General features: G+C 39.7%; 2 protein-coding genes across 11 annotated transcripts in view; one reads left to right on the forward strand and one right to left on the reverse strand.

Annotated features, from left to right (window-relative positions):
* Positions 1-23661, reverse strand: part of rhobtb2a (Rho related BTB domain containing 2a) — a 62962-nt gene that overhangs the window by 14453 nt on the left and 24848 nt on the right. For 2 of the 10 annotated variants that reach the window (XM_077561643.1, XM_077561644.1), the window contains exons 1-5: positions 7363-7534; positions 6416-6497; positions 3662-3765; positions 3278-3423; positions 3086-3188 (exon numbers count right to left, since the gene is read on the reverse strand). In XM_077561643.1, coding sequence (XP_077417769.1) covers positions 3086-3144 — 59 coding nt within the window. In that variant the 5' untranslated portion in view covers positions 3145-3188; positions 3278-3423; positions 3662-3765; positions 6416-6497; positions 7363-7534. Of the gene's footprint in view, positions 1-3085; positions 3211-3277; positions 3424-3661; positions 3766-5315; positions 5424-6415; positions 6505-7362; positions 7535-7570; positions 7710-23661 lie in introns of those variants that run through there. The other 8 variants (XM_077561640.1, XM_077561636.1, XM_077561638.1 and 5 more) reach the window with 8 other exon arrangements.
* ido1 (indoleamine 2,3-dioxygenase 1) lies at positions 627-6029 on the forward strand. The gene is made up of 10 exons (XM_077561646.1): positions 627-790; positions 1251-1346; positions 1415-1534; positions 3329-3447; positions 3558-3572; positions 3672-3771; positions 4155-4272; positions 5161-5212; positions 5328-5476; positions 5543-6029. The coding sequence occupies exons 1-10, from the start codon at positions 701-703 to the stop codon at positions 5938-5940; spliced, it is 1257 nt and encodes a 418-aa protein (XP_077417772.1). The 5' UTR covers positions 627-700; the 3' UTR covers positions 5941-6029.

Consider the following 23661-nt stretch of genomic DNA (forward strand, 5'->3'; position numbering starts at 1 on the left):
ACTCGAGACTAATCACAAATTTTATATCTGTTCTAAATGTACAATAAAAAATTCTAGGTTTTCATACTCTTGTTAACAAAAATGGGAAAAAATGTTAAACTAATATAAATTGTTCAAATGATTTTTTGACGTCTACAGCCGTCAATGGCAGTGAATGAGTTAAAAAAATCCCATACCGTTCACCTAAACCGAACACTTCCAGCCAGAGTCGTGAGGCCGTCAGGAGACCCGAGGAAGGACCAAAGAAAAGAAAAAAAGAAAAAAAAAGAACTAATTTCATGTTGAGGAAGAAAGAAGTGGGAAATAATGTCGTAAGAAGCTAAAGAAAGAATCTTACATACTGTACTTGTATAAATAAATCACATGTAACATAAAAATGACAGATGACATCAGGTTGGGCCCAATGACAGAAGCGAAAGCGCCATGATTCACTCCGTGTTGGCTGAAATATTGTGGCGTGGCAATCGATCTCTCATTGCGGAAATCTCTTAATATCTTTTTAATCTCTTAAATATTCACACCATGAAGCATGTGCGCTGATTTTCCACGCTTTGTGTGTCATTGTGTCATGTGAGGGTTTCCTTTGCCGCTGTGTAATTATTGACATCGGGGTTCGACGCGAGTGTGAACTCTGTGCTGGAGTCCACACAGGCGGAGGTCTTGTGAGTGTTGCAAAACCGTTGCTGTCTTAAGTTTGTCAATGGCTGCTCGCAAAGACTCCACAGCTCCTTTCTCTCTGGACGTGTACCACATCTCTGAGGAACTGGGCTTCATTTTGCCAGAGCCTCTGGTAGGTTGAAATGCCTGTTGGCGTTTTCCCCCCACTTTTGACACGCTGAGTTGCGCGAAAGTAGCCGTAAAGAAGTAGCTGATTGTAAGCAAAGCGTGTCCGGAAGATATCAAATGATATTCGAGTGAAAATAGACATTTAGAGTGAATTTCCTGTTAGATAAGACTAGAAATTGCTCACGTAGCAGCTAGAAAACAGAGCTCATAGCTTGTGCTATATTGACGTAATCAAATTGACCATGAGAAGGCGAGTTCTGGCATTATTTCTGTCTGCTTTGTCTTGAACTTTATTCCAAAAGACAACACGTGTTTACAAAATCACTTTTGTGTAAACCTTTTTCAAACGGTACATCTCAACTCACCCAGTGGAACAACTGATTGTTTTCCCCGACCTCATCATCTGACCCTTATTAACTGTTCTAACATTGTCATGCCATTTTCCCCCTCATTCATGTCCAAAGCAAGAACTTCCACCTTACTACCAACCATGGATGGACATTGCCCGGCGAGTCCCGGAGCTTGTTCTCGCACATGAGTTGCGTTGGCATATTAAGAAGGTGAGTGGGTTGCCAAAGACATTTCAACAGGTTTATTGAGTCATGGGCTCAGTGTAGTATCCGTGCAGATGCCTCAACTGAGCATCCAGTTCCTGCAGAGGCATCGGGAACTGCGCCTAGCCCACCTTGCCCTTGGTGTCATGACCATGGGATATGTTTGGCAGGAGGGTGAGAGCGACACAGTCAAGGTATCTCTCGTTCGCTCTCTCTCACGCTTCTACAGACTCCATTTGAGAACCAGTGTGAAAGGATTACATTTCTTTTTTTTGTGTGAATCTTATTGCAGAGGATGATGAGCCTCAACAAGGGGTCTGAATAGAAGGCCAACATGACTAGTGACAGTTCTAGTAACTAGTAAACAAGCTCTTAAGACTTTTTTTTTTACTTTGTAGCACATTGAGATTGCTAAAATATAAAGTGCATTACAAATATAATGTATTATTATTAGGGGTGACAATTTTTTTTAAATTTAATGACTGTCCCTAACTGTATAAAAAGCCTGAACTTGAATATTTTCCCTGTTTTTTTTGAATAACTTTTTTTTCTGTTTTTAAAAAAAATATTTACTTCTGTTTTTCGGATTTTTTTTTCTGTTTTTCTGAGTAATTTTTCCCTGTTTTATAAAATAATTATTATTCAGTTTTTTTTTTTTTTTTCCTGTTTAAAAGAAAAAAAAATGTTTCCTGTTTTTCTGAATAATTTCCCTCCTGTTTTTCTGAATATTTTTTGACAGAAAAAAAAAATTCAGTAAAACAGAAACTAAAACAAACTTGAATATTTTCCCTGTTTTTTTGAATAACTTTTTTTTCTGTTTTTAAAAAAAATATTTACTTCTGTTTTTCAGATTTTTTTTTTCTGTTTTTCTGAGTAATTTTTCCCTGTTTTATAAAATAATTATTATTCAGTTTTTTTTTTAAATATTTTTTTTCCTGTTTAAAAGAAAAAAAAATGTTCTCTGTTTTTCTGAATAATTTTCCCTCCTGTTTTTCTGAATATTTTTTGACAGGAAAAAAATATTCAGTAAAACAGAAAAAAATATTCAGAAAATAAAAAAACCCTCAAAAAAACAAAGCAACCCCCAAAAAATTGCCAGAAAAACAGGAGTTATTTTTATTTCTTTTTTTCAAGTACAAGTTCAAGTTTCAATACACTTCTGTAAACAAGAATATAAAACTTAGGAATAAATATTTTACTGTACATTTTATTAAACATTTAGAATAGATATAACATTTGCAATTAATCGTGAGTTAACTATTGAAGTCATGCGATTAAATACGATTTAAAAAATCAATTTTTATGTTAAGAAGAGTATGAAAACTTAGGAAAAAATATTTTGTTGTACATTTTCTTAGATATAAAATTTGCGATTAATCGTGAGTTAACTATTGAAGTCCTGCGATTAATTACAATTAAGATTTAAAAAATAGCCTGACACCCCTAATTATTATTATTATTATGATTCGTAGTAGTAGTAGTAGTAGTAGTAGATGTGCAAATTAGCACACTAGAAGGATATCGGATAAATGTTTTTAACCTGCCAGCATTTTACCACTTGTGTCGTGCATGGCACAAATATGGGGGGAAAAAGTTAACCTGAAAATATTCCGCGTTCTGAGATATTATAAGAGATGGAACAGATGCAGCTTGTGTGTAATGAATTCCGAAAAAGGCGCGATACAGCTGTCTTAGTGAGTCAAACAAGATGAATTGAAACCATTTGCACTGTCGTTTATACACACCAGACAGAAACCGGCACTGACGTCATCACATGTCGAAATATCTGAAGGTGGGATGCCATGTCACTGTGTGAAAGTAGTCAATCACCCATTTCACTGAATTCTGTGTAAAAAAAAAAAAAAAAAAAAAAAAAGCCAAGCTGATAAATGGATGGATCTGTGACCGCACCGATTTGAAAATGTAAAAGAGGCTTATCTGTTTGGGATACGAGAAGGCTGACACATGGCGCATAATCTCCCTCCAAGATGCTGCCGCGCACTCTGGCTGTTCCGTACTGGGAGCTGTCCCAACGCTTAGGACTTCCTCCAATTCTCACCCATGCTGACGTGGTGCTGGCGAACTGGTGGAAGAAAGATCCAGAGGGGTGAAGCCAAATAACTTCTGAGCACGTCTTTGTTGCATCTTTTAAAAACGCTCATCTATCAATGTTCCTTCATTCCCATTTTTTTTGTTTTGCATTTTTTTCCGTAACAGGCCTTTAGACATCGAGTGAGTACATTTTGAAATCCTCGCATGATTTGCGATTGCAGTCGAGAGTGTGCTAGCTAGCTAGCTAGCTCGACTAAAGCTTGACTTACTTCAATGCAGGAACTTGGAAGTGTTGGTCAGCATTCCTGGTGGCGAAAGCGTGCGAGGCTTCTTCATTGTCACGCTGATGGTGGAGCTGGCAGCAATTCCTGCTCTGAGGGTGAAGATGTAGTCAGTGTTTGTGTTTTAAACTCAAGTTAGAATATATGGACTAAAGGATTGGGACATTTCATCTGTGCCAAGTACAAATGAAACATAAATAATCAGTTGGTCCCCCCCCTGTTTGTAGCTTCCACTCTTCTGGGAAGACTTTTGCCGATTTCGACTGTGAGACTTTACATTTGTCAGATAAGACATCATCCCAAAATGTGGTGGCTTCTTCCACAAAGCGCATAGAATTGACCAAAATGTCTTGGTAAGATCAAAAAAAAATTTGGATCATCATTTACGTTTCAATACTTCAGTCCATATGGCGTAGTAAAAGCGAAACTTGAAATCCAATCGACATCGCGATTGTGATGAAGCGCCGTGACTATTTTCCAGAGCATTCCTCAAGTGATCAGTGGGGTCAGGTGTGGTGATGCTGAAGCTGTTGCCGAAGGCTTGCAAAACATCAGCCAGTCTATTGACAGCATGGCAGAGTGCCTCACGCTGGTGCATGGTAACTTCTTTTCAGTCTAAAGCAGGGGCCAGCAACCTTTATTGTCAAAAAACGTACCCAAAAAAAATCTGTCTGGAGCCACAAAAGAGTTTGTTAAATGTATTAAGGGCCCGAGAGCTCATTAGAGCTGCAACATAACAGAAAAATATGTCGCATCCAATACATTGAGATTCATTTTCTTCTACCTTTCGTCTTTACTTATTTTTGGGGGGTAATTTTTCATACTTTTTTGCCTTTCTGTCATTTCTGACCTTTTTTGACAATTTATGGGCACATGGTAATTTCTTCCTCTTTGGAAAAAAATTTCCCTGCCTTTTTTTGTTATCAATTTTCTGGCAATTTTGTGGGGGGGGGGGTAATTTCAGTTTTTTTTCTTTTGTTTTTGGACATTTTATATTTTTTAATTTTCTGACTTTTTTGAATTATTGTTTTTTGGCAATTCCAAGGACATTCTATGTTAAATTTCTGCTTTTCTTCTTTTGTTTTTCTGGCTTGGCAATTACATGGACATATTATAGTAGTTTTCTGCTTTTCCTCTTAATTTTTTGGACATTTTAAGGTCACGTTTGGACATTTTTAGGTAATTTCTTAAAACTTTTTCATCTACCTTTCATTTCTCTTTTTCTGACAACTTCTACATTTGGACTCTGACCGTTTTTGAACATTGAATTGTTTTTTTATTTCCTCATTAATTCATTTAAAGTATATTTGATCTGAAAAACAAAAAATAAATATGTAATTTGGTTTTAGAGATCAACAGGAGAGGGACTAAAGAGCCACATGTGGTTCCAGAGCTGCAGGTTGCAGAACCCTGGTCTAAAGCATCATCACTCTTTAGCCCCTTAACCAAATATATTAATTTCATTGCTATCTATTCATCTCATATAGCGCATGTGGATCCATCTGTCTTCTATGGCATCATTAGGATCTTCTTATCTGGGTATTTCCATCTTTTTGTTTAATTTGGCCATTTTTTAAGATCACAAAAACCTTGCATTTGAAAAGGGGCTGTGCAGACTTTTTTGATTCAGTGTGCACGGGACCTGCTTCCGTAGATGGAAAGACAACCCATGTATGCCAAAAGGTCTGGTTTACGAAGGTGTCCAGGCAGAACCGATGGAGTATTCCGGAGGGAGCGCTGCACAGAGCCTCTTATTGCACTGCTTTGATGAAATTCTAGGAATCAAACACGAAGGCAAAAGCGGTAAGAGACGTTTACTGCATTCTTATCTTAGGATCGATTCTATATGATGCCACTTTTATCGCGCAGCTGCCTTTCTCGCAAGCATGAGAAACTACATGCTACCCGCTCACAAACAACTCCTCCGGGACATCTCGCTGGAACCCTCCCTGAGGACGTTCGTGCAACAGCGGGCCAGCGAGCGGCTGACCGAGGCCTTCCAGGAATGCGTCGGCAGATTGTCGGCTCTGCGCAGCTATCACATCACCGTCGTCACCCGCTTCGTCACCATCCCCGCCACCAAAGCCCGCCAGCTACGGAGCCAGCGCCGGGACGCGGAAGCCGATCTGATCTGCAAGGCCCCCGTGGTGCTGGAGCAACGGGGCACCGGCGGCACCGGCATCATGAGCTTCTTAAAGGCCGTGCGGAATCAAACGAGAGACAGCCTGCTGCCCGAGACCAGCAAAGCGACGGAGCACAACAGCTGATGCGGCGTCATCAAACGAGCGGTACATCACAAGTGATTACTCAGCCCATGATTTTATATGTCATTAAAAAGATGACTTTTGGCAACGTGCTAGCGAGAGGCCCTTTTGTTTGGCGCGCTTCAAGTTTTGTTTTGCCTGTAAACAAGCCTCAGCCGCATCGGCATGAGTGATACCCATGATTTAGTCCAAGCCATAATTCAAACCATTGCTGTTACTTTCTATTAAATTCAACCACTAACTCCTCCTCTCATTTGAACTGCAATCCAAAATATGCATTGTCTTGTCCAGATCTATGAAGCTGGATAACAGAAATGACTGAACCCAAAAACGCCTTGGAAAGTTATTTACAGATTTAGCTCAAATAAAGTTGAGAGCGACCAAAGCTGTTTGTTATTTCATTTAAAAGGGTAAAATTGAAGGCATGCTTTGCCCTATGGGGTAAATACAGTCATTTCCATTCATCCATTTTGCGCACCACTTGTCTTTCTTCTTTTTGGGTCACGGCTGAACTGGAACCTCTTCAAGCAGCAGGTTTTTGGGAGGAGGCACACCCTGGACTGCTCGCCAGCCAAAAAAAAGCAAGGCACAAATAGAAAAACTAATATTAACGCTCACATTCACACCGATGGACAATTTCAAGTTTTCAATTAACCCTGGAGAACCCACGGGGTCAAATTTGGCCCCCAAAATTCTGCTACTCAAATAACAAAGACCTTTTTTTTTCTTCCAGCAGTGATTTTGTCCCTGTGTTCTTGTTTCCATTGGCCAAAGTGTGTTTGTACATTCAAAATCCAGTTCTAAAATGCAACAAATAAAACAAAAAAATTATATTGTTCAATGTAGCTGTGTATTTGATTGATTATTTTCTTAAATTCTAAATAGTTTACTGACAGTTTTTGTTATTCTGATTTTTTGAAATGATACCCCTAAATCCCAAAAAGGGTCAAATTTCGCCCTAATCCTAAATTAGGGAATAAAGGGTTAAAATTGAAAAAAAACAACATATATTTTGGTGTTCAGTGAACTTATAGAAGTCATTTAATTTATAATTCATAATTTTCCAAAGAAGAAAAGGGTTCTTGGGTTCGCCAGGGTTAAACTTATTGTGCACTTTTTTTTTTTTAACTACTTCCCTAAAAAAAACTCAACGAAATAAAAACTAACTATAATGAAAATTAATACATTATAATAAACATGGTCTAAATGCCCTCACCGTAACTAGGGACATTTCCACAGTTGGGAAAAACCACAACAGCACACACTCATTTGCGTTCTAATCACACAGCAATCACGTATTCATGGTCATCCCGTATAGCTATTTATAGACGTGTCATGCTATCAGATATCCCTCCACTAAAATATTCACACCCTGGAAACTTTCCATCTCATGAAATAATCAGCCTTTGTTACTTCTTCACTCACCGGCTCGTCTTTGCGGTGGGATGGTCACGTCGAGGCCACAATGCACAATGCGGGGCTGAGATGCCTCACTTAGCATAATGGTTACCTCAACACTCCCGTCATCCCTCAGCCCTCACCATACTTCCTGATACGGAGGGTGTGGAAAACCCCAAAGGCACGGAGGGGGAGGGATTTGTGGCGTGAATGGCTCACGCTGTGTAATCTTCACCTTTCCTGGCTCCTCTCCAGCGGTGTTTCATTACGACGACGTGAGATGCGGAAATTAGACATGACAATTCCCGGCGTCTTGGGTGCTTGATTTATTGTGCCGTGCGCGGCTTAGCGTGGAATACGATGAAAGTGCAGACCTGGAGAGAAACGAACAATTTGACATTGAGAAGTAAGGCATTGGAGTTAATTCATTGGAATAGAATAAATTATTAATTAATTAATTATTAAACAAACAACATAAAACAAAACAAAAAAACAGTATTGGTATGAATTACAGCAATATTTTTTTTTTACAAAAAAAAAAATAAAGCTAGCTCCCCATTGCTTTAAAAAATGGTTTGCTCCACACAGTCCCTCCCCCCAACCAATCAGAGGACAAAAAAAAAATGCTGACATTGCTGAAAATTTACTATTTAATTTAATTAATTAGTAAATTAGCTTGACATGGCAACACACAACACTGACATCTGATTGGACAAAAAAAAAAAAAATACATCAGAGACGCAACTAGGATCCCGAAAGATAATTGATATTGGTCCATATCAGCGACACAATGGGAACCTCTTCGGACTGCATTGAAAACTTAGGATTCGGGAATTTCCCTAAAATTGGATGGCTTGCTTATTTTAAACAGACTTTGTTTGATTGAATTATTTAATAAAAGAGGACTTTACTTATCCGTCATCCTGTTTTTTTTCCTTCATGCTCCCTTTTTCTCTTGAAGGAGGTCCGTGAAAAAAAAAAAAAAATCAAACATTCACATAAAGAGAGATTAGACTGTTGGCAACAATATGATTTCATGGTATAAATATTAGAATTTTGGTTGTAAATGTAGGTCAGTGTTTCTCATATGTTTAGGCCAACGAGAAGGCCTACAAAGTATATTATATTTGCAGCGATTGTCAAACAATCAAAAGATACTACATATTGAAAAGTGAATGTGAGCGGCAGTAATAGTACTAGAATAGAAAAGTAGAAATATTACTCGTCAGCAGCACCGCATGTAGCAATGGATGACGTTTATATGACAAAGCCGCAGAAAAGCGTTCAAAAAAATTAAAAGTGACATGACTCTCACAGGCCAATGTGTCTTTAATACAAACTCGTATAAAAGGTTGAGGGAGGACTATATTATGTTCAGACAGCTATTATTTTCCCCTTTTGGGAAATATAGATAATCTATTCCAGGAGTCAAACTTTCAACGTCATAATACTGTGTTGGGTAATGTTTTAAATAACATTTTATTACAATTAATTCTTATGTATGTCCAAAATAAATCACACAAGTAGTTGGTAATAATAAAATGAATAGCTAAGCTTTTAAAAAATTGTTTTTTAACATTTTCCTCTTTGGTTTATTATCCACTAAATGCTTATAAACGACTACGACTATCCACAAAAAAAAAAAAAAAAAGGAAAATGCAAAAGTACACATCCCACACATTTTAAACTTCTGAAATTAAATTTTTTGTACTTCAGAATATTTTTTCCCTGATTTGTCAAACTTCAGAGTGTCTGTTATTTAAAAAGCAATATTTGTCATACATCTCAAGTTACCTCCAAAATAAATCAATTCTCTACTAATTACAGTCTGTTATTTCTCGTATGAAGTCTTACTAAGAACAAACTCTGACGCTTCCCCAACCTGAGAAATAGTCTGTATAAATGTCCCCGAGGTCAGAGGGGGAAAGGTGAGCAGAAACTGACGCAGATACGGAGAGAATTGGATGCCTGTGTTTTCACATGTCACAGTTATCTGATTAGATCCCTTTTGCGCTGCCAAAGCAAATAATCCTTTTCCTTATTGCCTGACTTGGGAGGACTCCCTGACAACCCGACAGTAAACAAAGACCATCTCCAAGGATGTCTTCATTGTGTAGCCGGGGCTGGGCAGCCGCTAACTTTTCACCTCGCCATCACAACAGCGGCTGGTTTCAATGTAGGGACATGACACACGCGCAAATGCATGTGCATACTCGCCTTGCACACGTCAAGCCGCTGAATTGTTTGCTGCGACGATAATTGTGTGAGAGCGATTACAAAACACGAGTGTCAAAAGTATTACCGTTTGAAAAACAGGGAATATTCCTGGCTTGTGTAACGTTCCCCGTGATAACAACCCGTCAAGGAGTCACCAGTTTTCTTGAAAATGACTCAAACATTCATAATCCATCAATCCAAGCCGGCATTAGGTTCTCCTTTTGGATGGACATTTGCATATCTGTTCCTTGCTGGTTGACCACAAGATATCCTGGAGTCTTATTACAAAAATGGAATTGATGTTGCTGCTGTTTATGGCATGCCAAGCAAAACTGGCGCATTTACTCACGCTGAGAATGAGCAGCACTGGCAGCACCTCCAGAGTGATTGTCTTTGGCCTGCACATCCCTGGCACAGCTGGGATTTATGGACCGTGTGTACAGTACAGAAGGTGACTCTCGGCGTCATCTGGACTTCTTTGTCAAGAAGTGCGCACACGCAGGTCCACGGGCGCATTTTGCCATTTGGTGGCCTGAGGTGAACCCAGTCATGACGTGGGGCCCGCCACATCTTTGCCAAGATTTTGAATATGAATGTTTATCATCAACTAAAAAGTGTGAATGTCAATTACTGAGCTAGATAAAGGGCTAAAAAAAAATATCCTTCTTGGTCGTTTTTAGCTAACAAATGAGTCACCGCAACACTTTTACTAAAATTGATAAGCTTATTAATCAACATTTAATATACAGTAACTCCCCCTCCATCACAGGGGATGCGCCGCAATAAGTGAAATCTGAGATATGGACATATTTAAAAACTCCTAGGGCATGTTTTTGAAAATAGCATTAATGGCAGTTGATTCTGTAAGGTCTTTAAACACATTTTAAAAAATAATACAGACATGTTTAAAAAAAAAACGTATTGAGAGCAGTTGCAATAGATAAGACAAACATATAGCGTTAAGGTGTATCAAATACAGATCTGTCTGTGCTTACAGTAAATAGTACTCAACTGTTTTTCCTGAACTAACTTATCATCTTACAATATACATCAATAATCATGCCCAAAGACGTTCCTTATAAAAATTAATCTACAGCTAAACTAGGCTGATCTTGAAATACTGTTCGCCTACTTCCTGATTTCAATCTTCTTCTTTCAAATGTGCACAGTGGAAAACAGTGTGCTGCCATCTCGTGGCCAGCAGTGCAATTACACCCAGCGTGTGTCGTTGAGCGTGGCCCACACTGATCTGAATATATGACTGGACAGCCCATACACGCACGCCCGTGCAAGCCGTTGAAGCGACAGGGCGGCCATCTTGCTCCTCCCATCTCGCGAGCAGACTACCGTATACTATAAACTATACGGTATACGTACAGATTCGACATCTACAGCTCGTAGGCAGTTAGTAAAGGACCGGGAGGGGGGGGTGGGGTGGGGGGGGGGGGGGGCGGGGTGGGGTCACCATTTTTTAACAAGTTAAAAAAATATATAAGTTAACAAGTGGATGGTATGTGCTGCTTTGAAGACCCCCTTTTTTTTTTTTAGCGCTCAGTTCCTTAGACCCCAATATTAGAATTAGCAGAGGCATCTTTTGTTGAATTACAGTTATAAAAAAAAAATACAGTTATAAAAAAATATATATACAAGTTTCTTCCCGTAGACATCATTAAGCATATAATATCCATGTATTTAGGGCAAGTTGTAAAAAGTCTGAAGTCCTCTTGTTTAACAAATTTAAAACATCATAAATCATGCTGTTTCTACTAAGATACTGTAAATGTATAGGATCGTATGCTGAGAAACGTTTCTTGGGAGGAGCAACATGGCAGCCAAACGTCTTGGCTTATCGGCTATCCAGTCATAAATTCAGATCAATGGTGGCCCACAACAAAACAAGTCAAGTCAAGTCATCTTTATTTATACAGTCTTAGCTAATTACAACTGTACATAACAAAAGAAATGTAAAAAAAAAAAAAAATAGCTGGTCATAGGGAAGTTTACTGTTACTTAACTTAATTAATACATCATCATCATAAAAAACATTACTAACAATGACAGTTGTGCTACTGCTGTGTGCACATGAATCAAGACTAAATCAATCATTGTTTTAAAAAAAAATATCACGTTCTTATGACATGTTTAAGGGACCTTGGAAATCTCGTGGCCCCAGACAAGATTGATTGTCTTTGGCCTGCACGTCACAGGGAGCGCTTGGAAATAAATATAAGCCACATGTACGGTACGGAAGGTGACTGGGCGTCATCTGGACTTCAGCATCTTTTGTCAAGGACTGCGCACCCGCCCACGGGTCAGGCACATTGTCATCATTCATTTCATGGCATGTTAGTGTATCACACGTTTCCAATAGAGTTTGTGTAAAAAAAATAATAATAATCCACTGTAGATGTTGTCCAATCTAAAGGCCTTTTGTACCAGACAAAAGGACATTCAGGCCTAAATAATCAGAGCGCTGATTCTTGCTCTCTCAGGACTTTTTTTGCCATTTGAGTAAACGGAGTTGAGAAGCAGACAGGACAGTTGACCTCAGGGGTTGCAGGTTCCTATGGATATAGTGTTCCCAACAACTCTCCAATGGCTTGATCACCTCCAGGCCGGTGTGACTCATCCCTCCTCAACTGGGTCCATTTGGACACTTTCCATCGAGGAACCTCGAAAAGTGTACTGTCTTTCCGTGCCAGCGTTTCCTTGTACATCACTTATGCGGTGTGTCGGAGCACGTTAAAAGGCCTTTTGTGTTGTCACCCTGCAGCAATTTTATCACCTCCTGCCCAAAATCTCGACCGACAACCGCGCGCCCACATGAAAGAGGAGCGAAACTTGTCCTGTTCGCAGCTTGAAAGGGTTGCCTCTTCCAGGTGTAGGATTTCTGTTGTTGCCAGTGTTGATGAACCGGATCAGATGATGTCAGCGGCGGCGCGGCTGCATGCATAAATGCTTAAAACCGAATCTAGATGGAGTATCATGTGAAGTTTGCATGCTCTGCGTTGGCATCTGATGGACTTTTGCTCCGGGCATTCCTGTGAACTTCAGGGTGTAGCTGGATACATGACGAGATTGTTGATAGTTGAAATTGTTCTTTTTCCAAACGTTTTGATGAGTCACTAAGTGACGCTTTCAAAGGCTGAAAAGAGGACTAAGATTTAATCATACAAGGAAACACATTGAAGCTAAACATTTTAGGTCATCATAGGTCATTTTTCTTCATGTTTATATTTTCATGTCATTCAACAGTTGATCTACTTTTTGATTAAATGCTTACAGTTGAGCTTACCTCTAAATTGTGCGTTTTTGTGGCCTTTTGGATGTATTCTTATAGACCAAAACACAATATTTGAAAAAAAAAAAAAAGCCAAACCTTAAAACAATTAAGCCATAAAAACATTTTTTTCAGTCCAAGGCACCCTACTATTTTTGAAAGATTCCAATTTTTACGTTACAACTTTGAACGCCTTTCTTGTTTATTTTTTGGGAACACAGAGTTAACTGAGCAACCACACCGTTTTTGTGTTGCAATCATTTTTTATTTCTGGTTGAATGGTTATCATCCCAGGTTTCCTTTTTTTTTCCCGTCATTGGTACCTTCTGTGGTATAGCGTCACATAAAACGCAAAATATCACACACACAAAAAAAGCAAACCATATTTGTGGAGTTCATCCTTTAAATTCTTAACTTTTTATTAGATTTTTGAGGTATATGTTTCCAGAACATTTTGAACTCCGTGGTGGTTGGTAGTGTTTTCTCCGGGAGAGCTATGCAGTATATATTATCATGATTATGATGTAAATCATGCTGGGCCAGATCCTGCTGTCTGAAAAAGGAGGCAAGGAAAGTAGAATGAAGCATTAGCTTTGCAGTTAGCCTAGCCTTTTAGCTAAACCGGCTAGGTGCGGGGAAAAGACCCTTTTGTCTTGGGACGACTGGTTAATTGCGATGCTCGGGTAATCAGAACCGCTCGAGCTTCTCCTGATACGTTCTCTTCTCAAAAGGTTATGTGTGAAAGGTTTCAGCGAATGACAGTTGGCTGGCTGTTTAGCAGCTAACCGTTAGCCACTTGGGAGTATGTGTGTATGTGCTTTTGTTACTTTTGTAGTGCAGTAGCGGCTGTCTATGTTAACCATGATTGATTTGTTCTAACTAGCTGTGGTCGGTTTAAATAAATTAGTATAAATAAATTGGCTAACTAACGATACCGTTGACGTGCACTTGTGTAAATGAAGTCAGTTGTGCACGTTGCATTTTAGTTCACTTATTTTTAAGTGCGAAATGATCCCAAATTTTGGACATTTTCTTTTGTCCTGGCTCACTCTTATTTCTCTGAAGTAACAGTTGGTGTGGAAAAATAATATTGTAAATGTATTGTTTCATTGACATGTATTTTTTTCTTTGTCTTTTTTAAAGTAGCGTGGGGATGGTGGAGAGGTGCCTTAGCGCCCTCTACGGGCCAGTTGCCACAGCTTGAACTCCAAATAGTTCTACGGGGTGGTGGTGGTGGTGGTGGGGGGGGGGGGGGGGGGGGTTGACTGTGTTCTTATTGACCAAAATGCACTCACACCTCACCCTCGCTCAGCGGTTGTCCAAGCGACGTGTGTCAAGTCAACTTTTAAATCAGATTTTGACGGCGGGCCAGAAGAATACATGACATTCAAAACGCTTTCGTCACAGGATTAGCGCAAGCCCCACAAGCGTCACTGCCTTTTGTCTTAAAGGTTAGCACCACTCCGAGCTGCGCGACCGCCGCTCACCGCTGTTGACGCACGACTAGCCCAGCCAGGTGCAAAACACACAACTACACATACACATGCATGCAAATCAAAAGATTCCCGCCATGCCCAAATGGACGCACGTGCAAGCGCAAGCACGGGCACGTCCACATTCCCGTCTTAACTGTCACCGTGTTGACTCCCACTTTCCCCACTTGGCTTTCCTTTCATGTCACACACGTATTGTTTCCGCTCCCTCTCGTAGCGCTGATTGACTTCCTCCTCTCCTGATTTGTCACTAATGTCGCCTTTCCTCGCTTGGCACCCGCACGCTCGTCAACAACTTCTCATCCGGGTCACAAAAGTACAGGAAGTCTTTCCTTTCTTTTCTTTGGTCCTTCCTCGGGTCTCCTGACGGCCTCACGACTCTGGCTGGAAGTGTTCGGTTTAGGTGAACGGTATGGGATTTTTTAATAGGTTTTAGGTGAACTAATGAATACACACTCACACGCACGAACACATACACACACCCACATACAAAATAAAAAAATAAAAAAAAATAAATAAAAATAAAAATAAGAAAAAGAGAGCAATGATGATGACATGTCAAATCGTTAAAATTACCGAATGAACAATACTGAGCTCTCCAGGAAAAAAAAAAAAGTACAGGAAGTCTTTCCTTTGGTCCTTCCTCGGGTCTCCTGACGGCCTCACGACTCTGGCTGGAAGTGTTCGGTTTAGGTGAACGGTATGGGATTTTTTAATAGGTTTTAGGTGAACTAATGAATACACACACGCACATACACGTACACACACCCACATACAAAATAAAAAAATAAAAAATAAAAATAAGAAAAAGAGAGCAATGATGATGACATGTCAAATCGGTAAAATTACCGAATGAACAATAATGAGCTCTCCAGAAAAAAAAAGAAAAAAGTACAGGAAGTCTTTCCTTTCTTTTCTTTGGTCCTTCCTCTGGTCTCCTAACGGCCTCACGACTCTGGCTGGAAGTGTTCGGTTTAGGTGAACGGTATGTTTTTTTTTTAATAGGTTTTAGGTGAACTAATGAATACACACGCACTCACACGCACGCACATACACACCCACATACAAAATTCGAAAAAAATTGAAAAAATAATAAATAAATAAATAAATAAATAAATAAAAATTTAAAAAAGAGAGCAATGATGATGACATGTCAAATCGTTAAAATTACCGAATGAACAATACTGAGCTCTCCAGAAAAAGTACAGGAAGTCTTTCCTTTCTTTGGTCCTTCCTCGGGTCTCCTGACGGCCTCACGACTCTGGCTGGAAGTGTTCGGTTTAGGTGAACGGTAGGAGATTTTTTAATAGGTTTTAGGTGAACTAATGAATACACACACGCACGCACATACACAGACTCACCCACATACAAAAAAATAATAATAAAACAAAATCAAAATTTTAAAAAAAAAATAATAATAAAAAAGAGAGCAATGATGATGACATGTCAAATCGGTAAAATTACTGAATGAACAATACAGAGCTCTCCAGAAAAAATAAAAATAAATAAATAAATAAAAAGTACAGGAAGTAAGCCACCGTCTTTCATTTTCACTTGCGTGTGTATTCCATGCTACACACACGATAAGGAAGATGCGAATGAGCTCAGGGTAGATTACATAGTAGTTGTCGGAAGATTAAATCAGCATCGGGATGCTTACGTCTCAGTATTCTGACATAAAGGCACCCTTCAAGTCCCAAGAGAGGATGCATACATGCACTCCAGCTTCCAAACAATGTACAATTGAACTGCTGGGAAATGGGAACGGCACGCCGCGGACACGCTGTACTGTAATTGTCGGCGATACAGTCAGCTTGACTTTTTTTTTTGGGTGGGAGATAAAGCTCATGAATCCACACAGGCCCTTTGCTGACTTACGTAAGAAAAAAAAAAAAAGCCAGGGCTTCCTTTCCTGAGTGCAGCCACCAAGAGATGGAATGAAAATCCTGCAATGGTCCGCTAATCCCGAACTTCCCAGTGAAAACATTGCACTTCCTCCCAGGCGAGATCCGGAGGCAGGCGGAGGGAGGGTGGGCTGCCCCGGCGAGAGGGACAAACTGGAGACAGATGGGGTCACGCGGACGGAAGGAGCGCTCAGGTGCGAGTGACGCGCGCGGTGGACTATCACAACATAAGAAATGTGCACTCGCACTCTACTTGTATTGGCGGATAGACAATATTTTCCACACGTGACATGATTGTGTTGTACCGCCGCTTCTTAGAAAAAGACAGAGAAGACCACCGCTTCTTAGAATTTTTACATCAAGCAGCACCTCGAAAAATACTTTCGCGAGCTACACCTTAAGACTGGTTGCCAGCTAAATGAAGGATATTACACAGACCAGTGGTTTGCTAACTTTTCATACCAAGTTTCACTTCGAATTTACTCATGTTGTTGTAGGCCCAAGAATTGATCAGGAATGAAATATGTTTTGTTCCTAAAAAGGAGCGCTGAATGATTTTTTTAAAATAATTAATGTCCTCATGTTATTTATTTATTTATTTATTTTGGGGGGGAAACTCAAGCAATAAACTAATATAAATTTATTACACATAAAACCTCTTTTTTTTAATTTAGGTCTTAATAATAATAATAATAATAATAATAATAATAATAATAATAATAATAATAATAAATTTAATTAATCAGCGCCTTTTAAGACACCCAAGGACACTTTACAGGGCAAAGAAAACTAAGACTGTTAAAAAACAAAACCCCCAAAAATTGGGCAGAAAAATAAATAAATAAATACATAATACGCTAAATTAAAGGCTAATGAACCATGATTTAAAATGAAAGACAGTTTATTTATCGATTTCAATTTGAGTTCTTAACTTATATATGCGGCCGAATCGATTTTTAAACATCAATTTTTTATGGGAATATTCAACAAAACGTCTTAATTAGGGTTAGGATTTACACATTAAACATAGAAAAATCTTATATTAATGGAACATTAAGCCTTAATATTTTATTTCAGTGCTGTTCAAACATGAAACAGACTGCAACCTGAATTTTCAGATAAATAAATACAAATCTTACAGTGTACATGTACAAGTTTACTGATTAGTGTTTTCTAAATTTGAGTTAAAATTTTATTTTATTTTTTTAAAATCGCAACCATCAATTTATAGATTCGTATCGGGATTAATCGGTATCGAATCGAATCGTGACCTATGAATCGTGGAATTTTCAGATAAATAAATACAAATCTTACAGTGTACATGTACAAGTTTACTGATTAGTGTTTTCTAAATTTGAGTTAAAATTTATTTATTTATTTTTTTAAATCGCAACCATCAATTTATAGATTCGTATCGGGATTAATCGGTATCGAATCGAATCGTGACCTATGAATCGTGGTACGAATCGAATCGCCAGGTACTAGGCAATTCACACCCCTACTACCTACTAACTAAAATAAGGGAGTCCCCCCCCCCCCTGCTCCCCCCAGAATGACATTCTACAACATATCAACGTAGCTTTGAATTTTATTATGTGTTCAGCCCGACTAAAAACTATATTTGTTATCATTGTTAGCCTCTGTAACATTACGCATACATCCGGAGATTGCGGTTAAATATTCAACTAAAATGTACAGTATTGTACACAGAACACCAAAATCGTACCTCAATAAGTGTCTGAAACACAGACAATTCCAAAAGACAATAAACACAATTGCATTGTCCGAAAATGAATCCGACCGAAATGCAACGAATGCTGCACATTGTGCCAGCCAAGTCTTCGTTACGAGCATTATTATCTTTTTGTATCGGATCTCATTAGTTGTCAGGGCAGACTCTTTTTCACAGAGCAGATTGACAGATTCTTGTACTTTTAGGAACGCATTCAGACCGCTGCCCCTGTTCTAACACTGCCCTTCGCTTTCGCTGCCCACACAATGCGCTTGCTACTTTTCTCCTCTCAAGACACCGGGTCCTGAAAAAGTGTATTCATAAAACAAACTATTACAGTTTGTTCTGCCAAAGCATGTCCACCGAAAGCCAAAGTCAACCACATTTAGATGAAGGACCTTATACTTGGTGCCATGTAATTTTACAAAATTGAGGAAGGTAATATTGTTATTATTCGCAGTGGGCTTCAAGCAAGACACACAAATAACTCGCTGCCAAATGTACTTATACCGTGTTTTCGTGGATAAAATTAGTTGAATAGAACCAAGACATTGTTCATTGCAAAAAGCCAGGAAAGCCAAAAAATATTGTTCCAGATTTCTGTTTCTCGGCCTCCATATGCAGAAGTCTTGGAAATGGGAGCGATCGCCGCACAATTATTGGAGGACATACCTGCAATATTTTTCATTGTGGTTTTAATGATATCCATTTGTCCATTTTTATAGACCACCTATGCTACTTTATTTTTTGTTTTACATTTAATTAAAGCACACAGACTATTACATGTGTTTCTTACTGAAATTTGCATTATCAGTGACATTGTAAACAATATATCGGCATTCACATAAGTTGAATAGTCAATGTGTGTTTTTATTAACGTGGATTATTAACCTACACGTGAGTATTAAAAGGTTACAGCTTGCAACAAACTTTACATTTTGATTCAAGCCACAGCGTTTTTCACTAAACCAGGCAACGGCCTTTCCCCAAATATTTGTTGATTTTTTTTTTTTTTGTTGACTGCTTGGACGGATGAACAGATCAATGCTCGTCTTCCAGCATGAACTCATTTTTCCCAATGAGGCAAAACATCTAAATCTTAGACGACATTTTGTCCTTGCGCAGCCACAGTCGACGAGTTTTTTTGCTTCGGCTCCAATGTGATGATTTTTTCCTTCAACTCGCTGTTGCTATGTGGTGAAGATTTCTCGGGACTTTGTTGTTTTCCTTCTTAAAACTGAATATTATGTATTTTGTATAATAGTGATCTGTTCTCGGTCCTGCTACTTGCGACGGCAAATCTTATATGTGGTATATCTGGTTGATTTTATATATATATATATATTTTTTATTTTTTTTTATTACATTTTCTTGAAATCTACTTGGGTGGTGGCCAGTTTACTTGGGTGGTCCGCCCAAGTATTAACCCGAAGTTGGTACGAGTAAAGCTTTAGTTTGAATTATTTTGGGATGCCAAATAACATGTCACGTCAATTAGCGGAGCCCAGAGTTCAACGTAAACACGGTGAAGCAGCATTTAGCTGTTATGCTGCTCACAAATGGAATAAGCTGCCAACAGATGTCAAGTCAGCCCTGAGTTTTAATGGTTAAAAAAAAAAAAGCTCCCATACCTAAGTTTGATGATTCTTTTAAAGCATTTCTAAAAATCAATTTTGCTTGCACTGTAATTTTAGTCAGCTACATTTGATGTATTTACTTTGTCTTCAGCGCTTTTGTTTGTAAATGGATTTAAATGTTGTACTTTAAATGATGTGGCAGACATTCATTAGGGATGTTTGATACCACATTTTTTTTAGACCGATACTCAACTCTTGAATAGTCACTGATACCAGATACCGATACCACTAGTACATAAAATCCTGCCCCAAAAAATGGCAGATAATTTAAAAAAAGGACCTATGTATCCCAATATAGTATTTTCCTTACATTTGTATGAAATTATATGACAATTTCTATTCTTCTAATTTCTCATTTCTAGTTCCTGATTGCAAAACCGCCACTCGAGGACGACCGATACTAATATCGGCCACTGTTGCGAATGCCAATACCTTAAAGGGATACTTGACTCATTGAGTCATTTTCAGTAGTAAAAAAAAAAATCATATTTTGTCCAGAATTAGATAACGTCATTATTTTTTCATGTACAAATAATAACTTAAAAAATAAAAAAAAATCCCACTGTTGACTGAAGATGACATCACCTATGCTGAGGAAGTAGGTAACGACCAATCATGTCTCAGTTTGCTGACCAAGTGGAAAAATTTAGTTTTTAAAGGTATTAATTGTACAAAATGAAAAATAATGTTATCAAATTAATTCTGGACAACATTTTTACTGCTGAAAATGGCTCAATGAGTCAAGTATCCCTTTGAAATAAGGCTAGTATCGGTACTCGCCCATCCCTCAAATTTATTGTCACGGTCACAGGAAAGAGTTTTGTATATATATTCACCTGCGGAAAACACCAACATTTTGAATGACATAATAATAATAATAATAATAATAAACAAAGAATGTGTTGCATCCATCGTAAACAGTTTCTATAACCTTCTTTCCCAGATATATTTGTGAAACCAGCATTTGCAGGACCAAACCATCCTCTAATGTGATCTGATGTTATTGCTGGTAACAACAACACGCTGAAGTGCTTCCATCGCCACACGTTGTGGCGAAAGATAATGAATCAAGCCATTACTTGAAAGGAATACAATCAAATTTCTTGTGATATTCTCCATGCTAATTGTGAGAATCCTGTGGAAAAAACAGCAGCTGTAGTTATAGCAGCAGTCAATGTGTTTTTGACATCATCCAGTGACGTGAATCGCCACTTTTTCTCTCTCTCTTGTGTATTCCCCCCCAAAAAAAAGTCACAAAGTCACACAGCTACTGGTGCCAATTAGCTTTGAAAAGTGTGGTTAATTCCCGCCATGGTGCTTAAACAACACAGGACAGAAAAGCTCATAACAAATCACTCGGGCTTCCTACCAAGTTTCGGTACACAGACAGGACACTTCGATGACTTGTGTATTATGGAAAATGGAAAATGCCACGGTTTCTTTGAACATTTAAATGAAATCCATTCCAACACGCCGGAGCTGCTCTAAAAAAAGACTTGATTTATTCAGGAAATTAAACAACAGCAGCTGTTGCAATGGGGGTCAAGCTCCGCTGTGGATGTCGGGGGCAGGACGTTCTGGCTCCGTAGTCTTCACCTGCTACAACTGTTACTAAGCAACTTCAAAAAAAAAAAATCAACCAGTAAAAGGTTGAATGAAAAAGTCTCCCGAGGGTACGCTTTTACATTTTAGGACAAAATTCTTCATCTTGCGTCTGAATTGCCATCTTATAAATGTCAAGCGGTTTAGATCAAGTCGGTGCAGTAGCTTGGAACCGAGACATCCATCTCATGTTCCTCTCACATTCTGGATTATTTTCTTCTCGGTAGGAATCTGCGAGAACATCTCACAATTCATGAGTGAGATAATGGGCCAGGCCCCGAAGAACCCGTCAAACGAGTGTCAGCATGTTTGAGATGAGAAGACAGGAGAGGAAAAAGGTGACGAAATGTATGAAGGTGACACAATTGAGCATTTTCAAACACAGATCGGATCTGATCAAAGCGGATAAAAAGAAATCATTTGGCAATAAACAATCTAGAAACCAAAGAGCATATTTACGTGAAAACAATTGAGTGAGAATCTTATCTAGTTGTGTTGTCCCTTATCTGCCTGGTCTTATCCAAAAGCAGCGTTTTAATGCTACACTGCTGCCACACATGTTGTAGTGGTTCACTCCGTTGAATTCTAAATATAGTTCTAACTTAGTCCTCATGTGCATTGTGTCACGTTTCGGTTCTGCGGGGCTTGGGTTTTTGTTTGTTATGGGTGTTCTTGTTGTTTTTGTCTGTGGTTGGTGTTTTTTGTCTTGTGTTCCTGGTTGCTTCCCTTGTCTCATTATGTCTAACCACGTCCACCTGTGTGTGTCTTCCCTTTCTTTAGGTGCGTCTCAATAGTGTTGGTGTATTTAGTCTGTTGCGTTTGTCCAGTCGGTGTGGGTGCATTGTCGATGTTATGTGTGGAAGTTCGTGAGTCTCAGCCAAGTCTTCGTCACAGTCAAGTCATCGTTGCAGCCAAGTCGTCGTCACAGCCGAGTCTTCGTCACAACCAGGTCTTCGTCACAACCAGGTCTTCGTCACAACCAGGTCTTCGTCAAAGCCAAGTCTTCGGCACAGCCAAGTCATCGTCACAGCCAAGTCATCGTCACAGCCAAGTCATCGTCACAGCCGAGTCTTCATCACAACCAGGTCTTCGTCACAACCAGGTCTTTGTCAAAGCCAAGTCTTCGGCACAGCCAAGTCATCATCGCAGCCAAGTGTTCGTCACAGCCGAGTCTTCATCACAACCAGGTCTTCATCACAACCAGGTCTTCGTTAAAGCCAAGTCATCGTCGCAGCCAAGTCATCGTCACAGCCGAGTCTTCATCACAACCAGGTCTTCGTCACAACCAGGTCTTCGTCAAATCCAAGTCTTCGGCACAGCCAAGTCATCGTCGCAGCCAAGTCATCGTCACAGCCGAGTCTTCATCACAACCAGGTCTTCGTCACAACCAGGTCTTCGTCAAAGCCAAATCTTCGGCACAGCCAAGTCATCATCGCAGCCAAGTCATCGTCACAGCCGAGTCTTCATCACAACCAGGTCTTCGTCACAACCAGGTCTTCGTCAAAGCCAAGTCTTCGGCACAGCCAAGTCATCATCGCAGCCAAGTCATCGTCACAGCCAAGTCTTCATCACAACCAGGTCTTCGTCACAACCAGGTCTTCATCACAACCAGGTCTTCGTCAAAGCCAAGTCTTCGGCACAGCCAAGTCATCATCGCAGCCAAGTCATCGTCACAGCCAAGTCTTCATCACAACCAGGTCTTCATCACAACCAGGTCTTCGTCAAAGCCAAGTCTTCGGCACAGCCAAGTCATCATCGCAGCCAAGTCATCGTCACAGCCAAGTCTTCATCACAACCAGGTCTTCATCACAACCAGGTGTTCGTCAAAGCCAAGTCTTCGGCACAGCCAAGTCATCATCGCAGCCAATTCATCGTCACAGCCAAGTCTTCATCACAACCAGGTCTTCATCACAACCAGGTCTTCGTCAAAGCCAAGTCTTCGGCACAGCCAAGTCATCATCGCAGCCAAGTCATCGTCACAGCCAAGTCTTCATCACAACCAGGTCTTCATCACAACCAGGTCTTCGTCAAAGCCAAGTCATCGTCACAGCCAAGTCATCGTCACAGCCAAGTCTTCATCACAACCAGGTCTTCGTCACAACCAGGTCTTCGTCACAGCCAAGTCATCGTCACAGCCAAGTCTTCATCACAACCAGGTCTTCGTCACAACCAGGTCTTCGTCACAGCCAAGTCATCTTTGCAGTCAAGTCATCGTCACAACCAAGTCATCGTCACAGCCAAGTCTTCATCACAACCAGGTCTTCGTCACAACCAGGTCTTCGTCACAGCCAAGTCATCGTCACAGCCAAGTCTTCATCACAACCAGGTCTTCGTCACAACCAGGTCTTCGTCACAGCCAAGTCATCTTCGCAGTCAAGTCATCGTCACAGCCAAGTCATGGTCCTGTCACGTTACGCTTGTTCCAGTCTAGTCACGCCCTGTCACTGTAAGTCACATTGTC

The sequence above is a fragment of the Vanacampus margaritifer genome, chromosome 3 (assembly GCF_051991255.1).
Source record: "Vanacampus margaritifer isolate UIUO_Vmar chromosome 3, RoL_Vmar_1.0, whole genome shotgun sequence".
Classification (NCBI taxonomy): domain Eukaryota; kingdom Metazoa; phylum Chordata; class Actinopteri; order Syngnathiformes; family Syngnathidae; genus Vanacampus; species Vanacampus margaritifer.